General features: G+C 36.7%; 1 protein-coding gene across 2 annotated transcripts; it reads left to right on the top strand.

The window, feature by feature from the left end:
• Nucleotides 1-221: 221 nt before the first annotated feature.
• dmpd (F-box protein dampened) lies at nt 222-14,558 on the top strand. Of its 2 annotated transcripts, none has more exons than XM_090106009.1 (9): nt 222-363; nt 650-961; nt 1,127-1,375; nt 1,574-1,769; nt 5,496-5,712; nt 6,658-6,856; nt 7,538-7,654; nt 11,927-12,061; nt 12,779-14,557. In XM_090106009.1, the coding sequence occupies exons 2-9, from the start codon at nt 677-679 to the stop codon at nt 12,887-12,889; spliced, it is 1,509 nt and encodes a 502-aa protein (XP_089962135.1). In that variant the 5' UTR covers nt 222-363; nt 650-676; the 3' UTR covers nt 12,890-14,557. The 2 variants fall into 2 exon arrangements, with proteins under 2 accessions (XP_089962135.1, XP_089962136.1); XM_090106010.1 differs by having other exon boundaries at nt 228-363; nt 653-961; nt 12,779-14,558.
• Nucleotides 14,559-15,075: the final 517 nt, after the last annotated feature.

Genomic DNA, 15,075 nt, shown 5'->3' with positions numbered 1-15,075 from the left:
ATATTTTCCTGTCAGTGCTGGTAACCCGCGCAGGAAAATATATGAACATGACAAGCGCCGATAAGCGCTTATAAGTTTCAAGCTTTCTTTCTGAATACGCCCTTATTGGAGTGAGTTCGATAGCACAGACAATAAATTATTTACCATAGTTCACACGCAACCGATAAAAGCTGTTGTCAGTTGCTGCTAAAATCGTAGCCAACTTCACACTTCAATTAAAATACGAAGTACCAACAGTCCAACAAACAAAAAAAGACTTCTTGTGAAAGCATATCGCGATTAGAAGTTATTGCGTGTTAAATATTAAAATTATTGTATTGCAAATCCATATCAAATAACTAAAACATGTGTATGAACTCTTGAGTGAGTGTTCAGTTTAAAATATTTTACTTTAAAGGGATGTACTTTGAAATCTACTCGAATGCTCAAGTGACCTAGCCAGCCACGGCCACCATTTTAGAATTGTACGCTGGTCGGATAAATTAAAAATTTCTCTGATCTAATATAAAATATTTTTTGTGACACCACGCCAGCCTTAATTAATGCACTATATTTCATAAATATACGTTTTTTATTGTTTATCGTTTGATATCGCAAACATTTTTAGAGCGTTTTTGGTATGAAGTTGTATAGGAGAAAGTTTTTTCAGAAGTAGTCAAAGAAATATTCGGGCAAGATGGTGTCGACGAGGCAGATGAGTAGTATAGGAGGTGGCAATGGAAGTAGTGAAGGATCCGGCCCCTCGCATGCGGAACCCGTGACTGTGGCGCGTGTTACTCGCCACTCCAGTGCCTTGCTCCCTGGGGGCTCATCGCCGCACGCTAGTACTTCTAGTACATCAAAAAATTCATTAGTTTCGGCACCCAAATCCTTTTCTACCAATATCCTTGATTTACCTGTTGAAGTCATTGAAAAGATTTTTCGTTATCTGGGCTTTAAGAGTGTGTCACATCTTAGAATGGTAAATACTTTTTATTTAACTTAATTTTTTTAAATTAAAAAATGAGAACAACTTTGATCTTAGATATGCTACAAATTCACATATTTAAAATATTAAATCATAATATGATACAATTAATTTGAAATGTATTATATCAAAACAAATTTACATTATGGTATATTTTAGGTTAACCGACAGTTCAATACAATATGTAGTGGAGTATTGAATTCAACATTTCAACGGTTACAAAATCAAATGCTACATCGGTTTCAAGCTATCAAGGCAAAGATGCCTCGCAGGGAATCGGCGAGGAGGAGCCACCCATTGGCGTGTGAATCAGATATCATTGAGACTTTACACATGAGACTTAGCTTATTGCAAATGACCTTCGGCAAACATATTGAGAGAAAACATTGTTGTTTCTTTCCTGGAGAGGTAATGGTTTAATTGACTAAAACAATTTTTGGTTTAATCCCAAATGTTTACAGATTTAAATCAAATAAGAATTTTATTTTTTGCTAATTTCATCATTGAAAGTTCTTGGTTTTAAAATGACCCATAGTTTTTATTCACGAATTTACTACAATATGCTAAAAAAATAAGGTCACCTCTTAATATATTGTACTATTTTAGATCTTAGATGAGGTGTATAGTATTTTGTCATACTTAAAAACTACAACAAAGCTGGCAAGGCCGTACAAAGTAACGGATGAGTTGTTTGATTTAACAACTATGGCTATGGAATATTTTAAGGAGCACATTGAACCCAATTTGCCAGAGATTACGTATTTTGGCACTGATTTCTTTGATATAACAACAGCTTTTTCACGTGAGTATTTTTCATATTGCTTGCTTGTGTTGTTGTGAATAAGAAAAATTGATTGCAGTAATTGTTTGTAAAATATAAAATATCTTTAAAAAGAGCTATTATAAATTTAATATTACATTGAATACATAAAAATGCATCAAACAATAGATGTTCATACAGTTAATAAACTGTATAATTAAAATAATCTACACATTATATTATCTCTGTAAGCTATCTGAATTTACAAAGAAAATTGGATGATGCATGATGTATGCATATGTACTCTGTTTTGTCAGTTTAGTTGATAATGGTTCAGGTTGCACTGTGTGTACTTAAAAGCTTCCTAGCATTGTGTATTTACAAGTCATAATATAGGTATTTACTTTCAAAATAAAAGGAACAGACAATGCTGTATATACTTAATATTTGCTTGCCAGGTGTCTGTTTTACTGCATGATTTAATTTGAATACATAGTTTATAATTTATATGTATTTTGATAATTATTAATATTAGCATTATAATACAAAAAAAGACTGCACTTGATTAAATATAGTTGTGGTTTAACCCTCTTTAAAAGAAATTGTTCTGAATTTATTGCACTAAACACATTTAACATGTATGGTATGCCTGCCACATTTTTTTATAGGGTTTCAATAAATTAGTATAATGTTTAAACAGTTTTTGCTTTTTCTGTGACTAATAACCCTCCTTCCTCTCCCTGGTTAATAATTATGATTAAGTACCTACTCATTATGAGATATTCATTAAGTTCTATACCTACTATTTTTTTACTGCCTTGTTTTTAAGTGAATGTAATATGTTTTTATGGAATGTTAGTGTAAAATATTCTTCCTGCAAGCATTCTATGGAAAATAATATTAATTTTACATACTTACCTACTACTAAGTTTTGTTTTGTAATTTCTTTCTCACCTTTTTCCCAACCGGTCTTGCAAAATTGCATTGGTTTATTATAGAATAATGTATGGTTTGATTGTCTCAATCGCCGCGGCCGATCCAGTGGATCGTCCAGTGTGGACCCGGCTATTGACGAAAATTTCTTATATTCCACGGCATTACACGCCAAACCGGACAATAATCTAATAATACATAATCCAGATTTTTATCTATCTGTGATGATTTTTTATCCAGATTTTATCCGCCCTTCATCATCATCATCGTCATACATCCACCTATTTAGATAAAGAGTCTTTTATACCTTCAATAATAATTATTATGTCGATAACAGTAATTAGTTTCTAATAGATGCATGTAGTATGCAATATCATGAATCATAACACATCTTTGATCTGATCCTATAACACTACCTAGTTACATACTATTTAATGATAAATAGGCACGGAAGATTTTCAAAATATGAATAGGTACGACTTGAGTAATATTAATCTAAGCGATTCTTGTAATTTTATTGTAGTTGGCAGTTGCATAATAATTTACATTAAATTACAATGATACAACGCCTTAGGCCCTGCGCAGACGACAGACTATCCGTGACGCACTTTTTAGTCTGTGAAAATAGAACCTATGAAATTATATGCAGTAACGCACACGACGCGCAAAAAGTCCGGCACACAAAAAATCCGTGTAATTCGGGCAGACCGCACCGCGCCGCGGCGCGCCGCTCCGCACAAAAAGTGTGTGAAAAGAATTGAACGTTTGCTTCAACGCGCGCTAACGCAGACTACGGCGCACACTTTAGTCGGCAATCTGCATTTGCTAGGGGTGGACGTAACGACGAAGATGTGCGTCGTGTGCGTTGAGTCTGTGAAAAATCCGCGACCGACTTTTTGCGCGCCATGCAGACTTTTTGTGCGCCGCAGACTCGATCGCACAAAAAGTGTGCCGTCTGCGCAGGGCCTTATACTCGCGAAGTTGTTAATACATTATTCACATTGAGAGCAAACAATAATCATTGTTCTAGATATTATATTTAAACAGTCAGCGTTTATGTTTTGTATGCTAACTCATAAAGTGGGTAATAAGAACTAGGATATGACCAGAAAAAGATTTGCAAATCTACAATTATTACAGATTTTCAATTTATTAATAGGTAGTTACTTATATCCGCGGAAATATAACAGTATGTAGGTACCGATTAAATACATATTCATCTAACGTAAGAACAAAGGATTACTTTATTATTAAATAATCATAATGCCCGGTTTTTTGTCATAGAAGTACGGTTTTTTGTCATAGAAGTACGGTCTACACATAATTTTTTACTGTAATAAAATAATATGTTATCTACATTTTATTGCGCATCATCATAAATTTCGTTTTGTTTACAATTAACGAAACTCACATAGGTAGTTTTTATTATTTATGATTCAAAATTGGTTATATATTTTTATTTTATTACTTGTATACCATTACGCGCACTACTTATTACGTAATAATCTAAATTCTAAACAATAAATGTGAATTATAAAGTTAAAATATATAAGTATCTTCTCCGTAAAGCTTTTACAGTTTAAACTTGTACTACAATTTAATATTAGTGTACGATTGGATTGGACCACTATTACGGCGATCGTGAACCTTTTATCTCGAGCTGGTGGTAAACAAGTCATTTAAAATATTTTTGACTTCATAACAATTCATTTCAAAGGAAAAGATAAGGAATTAAATTGCACGTAGTAAACAAGACCGAACTTAATAAATATTACCACCATTGTATTGCCGATTGCGATGCGAATTAGCTTGTAAGGAATGAGATATTGGTCTCTTATGGCCTTTTGCATAATTATTATCTTACACATTTTCCTTGCTTTACACAATTGCCTTTAAAAGGTATTAAGCTAGTAAATAAGGATAACAAATTGCAAATACATCTCGAGGTAATAGTCAAATTGGGCTTATAGGTACATATTATAAATTAGAATACAAATTTATTTGAATAGTTTGTAGGTGCCTAACTAATTACAAAATTTAAAGGCAATTTCCTCGTTAATAAACATTCTGCATTTTTCAACGTCATTATGTTAGTATTGTTTTAATTTAATTAATAGGTATTTGGTATGATTCATTTTATATCTTCGTGTTAATTTTTTATAGCTGCTGCGCCATTCATGCATGAATACGACAAACAGTTTCATATTAATGATATAATTAGTACTGTATAGTGCATACTCTCCCACCGTCGGTTTACTAAGCTCAAAGTTAGCTAGGAATGAAAACATAGAATTCAAGGATAAATATCGAAATAAAGACGTTGTTTGGTTGTTTTAAGTATTTTTTACGTAATCAGTATATGCAAACAAAACCAACTCCCTTTTGGCTTAATACACTAACGATAACGAACGGCTGAGCGGCGTACACAGACTGCTCGAGCTGTCGCTACAAACCGCCCAGTTGACGGCTTGAAGCGGTCGTGACGGCTCGAGCAGTCCGTGCACGGCAGTGAATGAATGTCCATAGTTCACCGCGCGGTAGCGGCTTCAAGCCGTCGGTCTCAACTGCTTGAAGAGGTCCGTGTACGTCCGCCCGTACACCCTGTATATATAACACAGATTAAGTGAAAAAAAAAGGACGGGTTGCACTCCGGGAGTGCCGGCAGAAGTGAAAACTTGATTATTAACGTTGAGCATGTTTGATATTACGTCTTACGCTTTTTCGATCAGGTCACGTGTCCTGACGCGAGTTTAAGATTTTATATCCATTACAGAAAAAGTGCTCAACGCCGCTAAAGAAGTTTTCACTTCAAAAAAATATATTATCTCTCTCCAGCCGGCGAGAGCAGCAAGTCGTACATATGCCTCGACTCGCCGCCGCCCAGCGGGTTCGAGTCCACCTCGCAGCAGGCGGGCGGCAACTCGTCGGGCGACCGGCGCGTGTCCTCGCAGACGTTCTACATGGAGGAGAGCCTGCCGCCCTCGCCGCCGCCGCCGCAGAGCAACATGGTGCTCAGGAAGCGGATACATCGCATCAAGCAGGGCATGAAGAAGTGAGTCGTGCTGTTTTGTGTGTAGATATGTATCTTTTTATGAATTATAGGCATAGGGAAGACTGAAGATATCTACCTCGCTTTTCGAACAGAGCAACATGGTGCACAGGAACCGGATACATCGTATCAAGCAGGGGATGAATCGTGCAGTTTTATGTGTAGACTAGCTGTTCCCCGCGGTTTGCGGCATTGCTCCGCTCCTGTTGGTCTTAGCGTGATGATATATAACCTTCCTCGATATATGGACTATATAAAACCGAAATAATTTTTAAATCGGACCAGTAGTTCCTGATATTAGCGCGTTCACTTCAAACAAACACACTCTTCAGCTTTATAATACATATTAGTATAGATATAATTTTTATGAATAATGGGGATAGGGAAGCGTGTAGATATTTACCTCGCTATTCTAGCGGGTACTATTGCTCTTCTAATGAGTACTATATATAGTACTCTTTAGTAAAGCGGTAATGTAATGATAGTTAAATTGGTTAACACCAATTAAAATTTAATTTTGAAAATTGATCCGAACTTCTATTTGTATCGCTATTACAAAGTATTATCGTAAACTGTTCACATAAATTTTCATTTATTATCGTATATATCTCTTTTTTGTAATAAATAGTTTCTGCTTTTGCTATAGAATCTATCGATCTAATTATTAAAAAGTATTAAAATTTGTTTTGGCAAATGTACTCGATTTTATCAGTAAAATATTCTTTATTGACGTGACAACGTCTTATAAATTGGTTTGCCGGGTGACACTTCAAGAAACTGCGTTACGCTCCGCTCACGTTATGCGCTCACAATGAGAGCGAGTAAGAGGCACGCGGGCATGGTTAGCTCGCCTAAGAGCGAGAGAGACAGACATAAAAAGTCGTTGTCACGTAAAACTTTCGCCCGTATACCGACTTTACAGGCAACCAATTTTTATTTTTCTTCCAGGTACAACGACCAACTGTCGGCGTTGCGCAGCGACCTGCGCAGCTGTAAGCGGAAAACTGCGTTACAACAGAAGCAAATTGCCGAACAACAGAAACAGATTGCGGAACAACAGAAACAGACGTTGGAGTACGCGAATCGATTGGACGATTATGATAAGAAAAACGAGGAGACCAGCCGCAAGTTTCAAACTTTATTACAGGTTAGTTATACAATTTATTTTTAAGGGGACTACATAAGCATGGTGTATCATGCCTAAATGCATGAAAATGGAAAGATATGCTTCAGAATATAATTACTATGCTAATTTGATAGTCCATTGAAAACGTAATTATTACGTCGATTGACTACATATGCGTTATTTTAGCTTTTGTAGTTCTCTTAATAATTGTGCCTTTTTAATGATTATTTTTCGTTACAGTTCGTTACAGCTGGATAAGCTTAACCCAATTTAAAATTGAAAACTATTGTCAAATGTTTATTTTTTTACTAGTTAATAACTCTGAACTTGTTGTGTAACTTGAACTGTGTTAACTGTTTTTAATAAGGACCATCAAGATATTATTTTCCGTTTTAAACCCAATCTAAATTGTAAACAAATGCCAATCTAACCCTAATAACTATATTATATCTATACTAATATTATAAAGAGGAAAGGTTTGTATGTATATATGTATGTATGTATGGTTTTCACGCATAAACTACTGGACCGATTTTGATGAAATTTGGCACAGATAATCTTTAGACCCTTAGAAAGAACATAGGCTACCTTTTATTGTGAAATATGTACCACGGGCGAAGCCGGGGTATAAATATAAATTTATATTATACATTTATTTATATCTATATGTATTATATAATGTAATTTGTGGTGACATTCCAGGAGCTGAACAAGTGCAAGACGGAGCTGCAGTACTGGCGGTCGCGGTCGCCGGCCGTGCCGCCGCTGTGCGCCGAGTGCGGCGCCTCGCTGCGACTGTCGCCCGTCGCGCTGCCTCAGGTAGACACTTATTCTACTTAACATACATATACACGCGATAGTTTGTGAGGATGTTTGTTATACTTTCACGTAAAAACTACTGAACCGATTGATTGATTGAACCAATGAAACTTGGTATGTAGGTAGCTGAAGACCCATAATAAGACATTGACTACTTTTTATCCCGATAATCCCATAGGAACTGGAACTGTGTGGGCTTTTCTTTGAAAACGCGGGCGAAGTCGCGGGTGGATGGATATCTATTTCGGAGATTCCTCGCGATTAATTTCAACGTCCGCCATGATCGTAACTAATAAAATGAATCAGTGCGCACAACTGGCGCGGTTGGCTGTCGGGCGGCAAGTGTCGTTCGAACTGACACCCCCCAACCTACCAAACTACTGACTCAAGGAAAATGTCATTGTCACTTGTCATTGTCATAAATTCATTCGTTAAAACTTCAAGTCTTACTGCGTCAATATTAAAAATACTCACAACTTTACCAATAGATGGCGTTAATACCAACTGAATAAATCAATACTCCGACACGGCCATTCTGACAATAAGCGCGTTCTCGCGCGATTTCTAAACCTATTAAGCTCTGGTCACAACTTTTCGTCAAGGTTTGTAACGTAGAGCCTACATAAAGCGCGGAGCTTCCCATGTAGAGCCAACATATGAAGCACGGAGCTTCCAATGTAGATTGATTCAACACATGAAGCGCGGAGCTTCCAATGTAGTCAGGGCAAACACATGAAGCGCGGAGCTTCCAATGTAGTTAGGGCAAACACATGAAGCGGGGAGCTTCCAATGTAGTTAGAGCAAACACATGAAGCGCGGAGCTTCCAATGTAGTTAGAGCAAACACATGAAGCGCGGAGCTTCCAATGTAGTTAGAGCAAACACATGAAGCGCGGAGCTTCCAATGTAGTTAGAGCAAACACATGAAGCGCGGAGCTTCCAATGTAGTTAGAGCAAACACATGAAGCGCGGAGCTTCCAATGTAGTTAGAGCAAACACATGAAGCGCGAAGCTTCCAATGTAGTTAGAGCAAACACATAAAGCACGGAGCTTCCAATGTAGATAGAGCCAACACATGAAGCGCGAAGCTTCCAATGTAGATAGAGCCAACACATGAAGCGCGGAGCTTCCAATGTAGGGCCAACACATGAAGCGCGGTGTTTCCAATGTAGTGCCAACACATGAAGCGCGGAGCTTCCAATGTAGGTAGAGCCAACACATGAAGCGCAAAGCTTCCATTGTAGTGCCAACACATGAAGCGCGGAGCTTCCAATGTAGGGCCAACACATGAAGCGCGGAGCTTCCAATGTAGATAGAACCAACACATGAAGCGCGGAGCTTCCAATGTTTAATTTACGCGTGCAGCACATGGATTCCAACGCTAAACTTCCGCATGAAGCGCGGAGCTTCCAATGCTAAATTTACGCCATCGGCTCCTCTTAGGAAAGGAAAAAGAAACAAGCGTCTAGAGATGCGATCATTTATTAGCATTGATCAACAAAATAAATTGTAAACATTTCTACTAACCAAAACATCAACAAAAATAAAGGAAAAATCATCATATCGCAACCGTCGACATAATAAATACAATCGTGTATCTCAACAAATGCCGTTTACTTGGCGATTAATCATTTTATTTTAACATAACTCAATATTTAATAATCAATTTTTAAAGCCGATTAGAAAAATAAAACTCACTCTTATTACAAATCATCAAATTGATTAGACATTTCTGGTAAACTGATAGGATATTTACTCAGCTTTTCATGACACACATATTGCGCACGGTATTCGAATTCAGATCACAAAAATCAATACACAACCTGTCAGAGCCATCCTTCTTCTTCACGAGGATCGCCGGACTCGAAAATGGTGACGTACTCTCGCTGATAATGTTTTTAGACTGGAGATCAACTATTATGTCAATTATGGCCTTGCGTTCCGCGGGGGCCAGGTGATAAGGTTGACGCTGCACTATTTTGTTCGGATCTTATAATCTAATTCCCATCTCACCTGTTGTTACGACCGTCTGAGAGTTCCCCTTTACGAAGTTCTCATTAAAATTTTCAATAATAGCACGTAAACGAGCAATATCTTTGATGTCTGTAAGGTAGGCATCGATTGCTTCTATATCGGCACTTTGCAAAGCACAAACGTGCGCACGAACATCGCGAGAAACGTGAACGTCTTTATTTTTAATTATTAAGTTTACCCCGAGTCGCGTAAAAACATCCCGCCCCACAATGACGTCATGAGATTAACCTCAGGCTTTAGCCTGAGTCTACCATAAAAAAAAAATCGACCTCTAAGTGAACATCATCGATTTCTATAGGCAAAGTAATACGGGAAAAAGAATGAGTGGAAGTGGAGCCAATACCAGTTAAACGCGTAAATAAAAAAAAATCTCGTACACCGGTCATAACGTCAGCGATAAGTTTACGAATGAGCGAGCAGTTAGATACACTATCTACGAGGGCTTGTAATTGAAATCTACCAACAATAATTTTAACAAGCGGCGATTCTGACTAGACACACACATATTAACGGACTTTGTACCATTACTTTTTTTTTTTTTAATTTTTCGTCTCGTTGTTTAGAGAAACACACCTGCTCTGTATGCAGCAATTTGCAACAATAAGTGCACTGAACATTTTTATCGACAGGCGGGGAACGTTTTAATTAAAACGTTTCCGAATGTGAAACCTTAGTGTGCGGACGGAATTTACAACTTCGCTTATAGTGCCCAATTTTGCCGCAATTGTGGCACATAACATGGTCATTTGTTTCAATTTAACGCTGCTCAAAGTCACTACAAAAAGAGCTCGAAGTTGAAGGTCGTTTATTATTTTTATTAATTTGAGGGTAGGTAGCAACGTGTCTATCTAATGTTACAAAGTCCGTGGGGATATTTCCTTAATAAATCTGATCGTACCTGATCGTCAGAGATACCTGACATGACGACTTCGATCTCGTTCGCCTCGCTCACGCTGTCTCCAGTCGATCGATCATCGCCAGCTTGTTGGTGGAGTATTCCACGTAGCCAGTTGGTGGAGTATCTGATTCGGCGGATTGGTTCGCCGATTCTCGGAAATATGTCTCGCTCGTAGTAGCAGGGTGTCGGTTAAATACACTGGAGGAATGATGGTCAGATCCCACCGCTGCTTTCGGAGATTCCTCGCGATTAATTTCAACGTCCGCCATGATCGTAACTAATAAAATGAATCAGTGCGCACAACTGGCGCGGTTGGCTGTCGGGCGGCAAGTGTCGTTCGAACTGACACCCCCCAACCTACCAAACTACTGACTCAAGGAAAATGTCATTGTCACTTGTCATTGTCATAAATTCATTCGTTAAAACTTCAAGTCTTACTGCGTCAATATTAAAAATACTCACAACTTTACCAATAGATGGCGTTAATACCAACTGAATAAATCAATACTCCGACATATAGTTTACTATACATTACCTATACTTTCGTGTATTTTGGGTATATTTATTTAGATTATAGAATATCGTTTGTTAAGAATCGTATAGGTCTATTTATAATATTATATTAAGTTTAAAGAAAAAAAATATGGGTGTATAAGTGCAGTCATTAAGTAGCTATGTGGACAATGGGGAGTATACTGTCCACTGCCGCTTAGTATGATAAATATCACGTCACAGCGACGTTGGTTTTTAAGACAAAATCCGGCACAATCAAGGAATATTATTAAATTGTTCACATAGAAGGGTTAAGTTAGCTAGTAATTTTAAGTAGTCCATCTAACTTAGTCCATCTAATTTTTTGTCTTTTTGTTATTTAATCAAATAGAATTCTTTACATAATAACACACAAAAAATAACAGTCATAAGAAATTATATAACATAAGTAATTTAATTATTAGACACATGGGAAAATTGTTAACAATGGAACAATTAATTGATCCTTATTTAAATAATCTGTGATGTGATCATATCATCTCATACAGTGAACTGATCAAATTAAAGTGTTATATCCTTAATTGAGATGTTATTAAAAATAGAACATACAAGCAAGTTGCTTGCGTGTTTTTAATTATATTGGCATTATTAATAATTCTTTAAATAATAGTAATTACAATATCATGATAAAATAATATTAAAAAAGGTTTTAAAATATTTCGATTTGGCAATTGGCATACAAAATAAAAACTGATTAACAATACTTATTTTTATTATTATAATTGCCATTCAGTTCATACAATGCAACCATAGAAACTAATAAAAAATAACAAACCAATTTGTTTCCAGTGGCCTTCCGGCTCGAGCACGGAGGCGAGCGAAACCGAAGCGGGCGGGAGTAAAGACCCCGTCACTGTCGCCGAAGTGGCTAGTAGTACAGAGATACCGTTAAAGGAGAAGGTAGAACCACGTGAAACAGAGGAGGTATGTACTTAATCTTATATATAAAAATGAATCGCAAAATGTGTTGGTAAGCACATAACTCGAGAACGGCTGAACCGATTTCGATAATTCTTTTTTTATTATATTCCTTGAAGTACGAGGATGGTTCTTATGTAGAGAAAACGTAAACATGTACCACGGGCGAAGCCGGGGCGGACCGCTAGTTATGTATAAATCTGTTATATCTGTATATTATTGAAGTGAAACTTCTTTATCGGGGTTGGACAAAAATTTAGTGTAACATTTTTGCGTTACGCCGTACGCGTGACATTTTTGCGTTACGCCGTACGCGTGACATTTTTTCGTTACGCCGTACGCGTGACATTTTTGCGTTACGCCATACTCGTGACATTTTTAAGGTCATAAAGAAGTTTCACTTCTTACGTGTGTACTCTAGTACACGCATACATTTTTTTTGTAATTAATTACCAATAATAACAAGGCAAATGATTTTTGGATCTTTAAATAAAGTTCTATTTGGTTGGTATTTGTATTTACATGTGTACTTAGTGAGCCTCGAAAATAAAAACTTATGGGCAGACTGAAAATCAGCGCTGTTCAGGTGTTAAAGCCCGACGGCATGGCTGAGCCTGACCCGATTGCCATGTAAACTATTGTATATTTTTTTTTTAGTAATATAAGTAGTTAGTGTGTGTAACATGTGGCAATAAATATTTTTTTGTTTGTTTCTTTCTTTAGGTAGCCGGTACACCGCCGGCCAGACGTCGCGCGTCATCCGATGCGCCCGCAGCTCCCAGCGGCACGCCCGATAGGAAGAAGCGTCGCCTTACACGACCGAGGAAGCTTTGAGTGACGCCGATGAGAGAGATTCGCTGTTTGCGCGATTAGAGGAGGTTGATAGTGCGGTGTGCGTATAGTGAACACGATCGTCTTGTGTTTCCGTCGCCTAGCAACCATAAAAAACGGTCTCGTCGCTGTTTGCACTTAAGGGAGGAGGTTGATAGTGCATAGCGCGTTTGGTGAACATGATCGTCTTTTGTTTGTCCAGCAACCAAATCAACAAACGACCATGTCGCTGTTTTCGCGCTTATTGAACATTCGTCTTCATCTCTGCGCGCTTATTTACCAAGATCGTCTCTGCGCGTAAAGCAATATTCTGTGACTTTGTGCAGTTCAACATCTAAGCCAAATGCACTGATACCTGGCCAAGTAAACTGAAAATCGATCAATAACATATTGACACTGCAAATGTGAAAAATTCAAGATCATAAGAGAATTCATCAATCTGGTGTACAAACTATCTACATGGATCAAGTTTAAGCTTTAAACTCCACAGTCTAAACCTAATGGACTGACAAGCTGTTCTTTAAGATCTGTGAGTAAAGCAGTTCAAGGTATATAATCAGAAACAATCTTTCTCAAACAAATTTAAACATTCTGTTTCTGGCCAATCTGTTGGAGAGAAACCTTATTGAAGATCTTGTCTTCAATTTTGTGTATTAATATTTAAAAAAACTAGCGCAAAGGGTCTGGCAATCTTAGTGCCCAAACATGTGAAGATCAAATCCGAATTAACAGACTAGCTTGTATTTTTGTGTGCTCAATTATTCTGGACAGGCTAGAAAACTACTATACCACAATCGGAAATGATTTCAACGGAAATCAGCAGGTACCCTCTAATCACTCATAAGGTTACAAATAAATTCCTAATTAATTACTTTTATTTTGAACTTAAAACTCAAACATTTATTTATTCAATTATATTTCATTTGAATCGTTATGACATAGTTTTACCATTTACCGTTAAGTCTGCCAATGTCCCTTATAATTATTTTTGAGCATATCTTAAATTCAGTAATGTTTGGGTATTCGCAGGTTCGATAATTGTTCTTTAGTTGATGTCGTCGTCAGCTCGATTATTTGAATTATTTTAAATTATACTTTACGGTTTAGAAATGAGGGGGTTAAAATGTGTAGTCAAGTCGTTACTTCGTAAAATAGTGAATCAGACTAATATATAGATTTCTTTAGTTAAACCGTCGTCGTCATTTTTACATAGAGTAAAATACACATTTGTATTACAGATTACTCAGTTTAGAAACTCAACACTTGATTGAAATTTATACATAGGGGCCGTTCATAAAATACGTTCGCATACAAGGGGGGGGGGGGAGAGGTGTTCACGAGTGTGACAAGATGTGACAAGGGGGGACAGGGGGTCTACGGCAGCGTGACGTTCGCCGTTCATTAAAATTTTTTACTGATTTTATTCGTTCTCTCGACTTTTTTTTTCAATTTTGTAATGATAGAAGTCATTTATTTCGTATTAGTAAATATACAGATATTTAAATGTATATATATTTATTACAATAAATTGTAACTTGACATATTTATTTTTTTCAACATGAGCGCTAATATTTAAATTTTATTACAAAAATAAAAAAATAAATTTTCTAATACATATCAAAATTTGTTATCAATCAAAATTTAAAATGTGTAGGGAGGGAGGGGTCTTAGTTTTTGTGACGATATATTTGCAGGGGGGGTCACAGAAAGTGTGACACAGCGTGACAACCGGGGGGGAGGGGGTCATAAAACGTTAATTTTAGTGTGATGTATTTTATGAACGGCCCCATATTCATATTTATTAAATTGAATATTAACACTGATTAAACTCCGACGACGATATCAATATCCGTAGGTATAATAAATACTTCGATATATGTTTTATGTATGCTATTCTAGGAAGTATTAGACATGGTTCATCATTGACTATTTATTTCGTCAAAATATGAATTTAAAATTGCTTCACAAGATGCTTTCCGCTGTTATACCTATAAATATTATCTTGCTTCTATAGGAATTCAAAATTCCATTTTCTTCTTATATATTTACCTACATGGTAGGCTCTCAGTATGAACGTCTCATAATCTGTTATGGGATTAGAAAATCTGAATAATATGTATGTATCTACCTTATAATTTATTATCACCTTACCTATTAATTATTATATATATTGGCAATATTTTATGTTT

The sequence above is a fragment of the Colias eurytheme genome, chromosome 10 (genome assembly GCF_061535395.1).
Source record: "Colias eurytheme isolate Ceu_HAF_F1 chromosome 10, ilColEury1 Martin Lab GWU primary, whole genome shotgun sequence".
NCBI lineage: Eukaryota > Metazoa > Arthropoda > Insecta > Lepidoptera > Pieridae > Colias > Colias eurytheme.
This window is presented reverse-complemented; position numbering and strand designations above follow the sequence as displayed.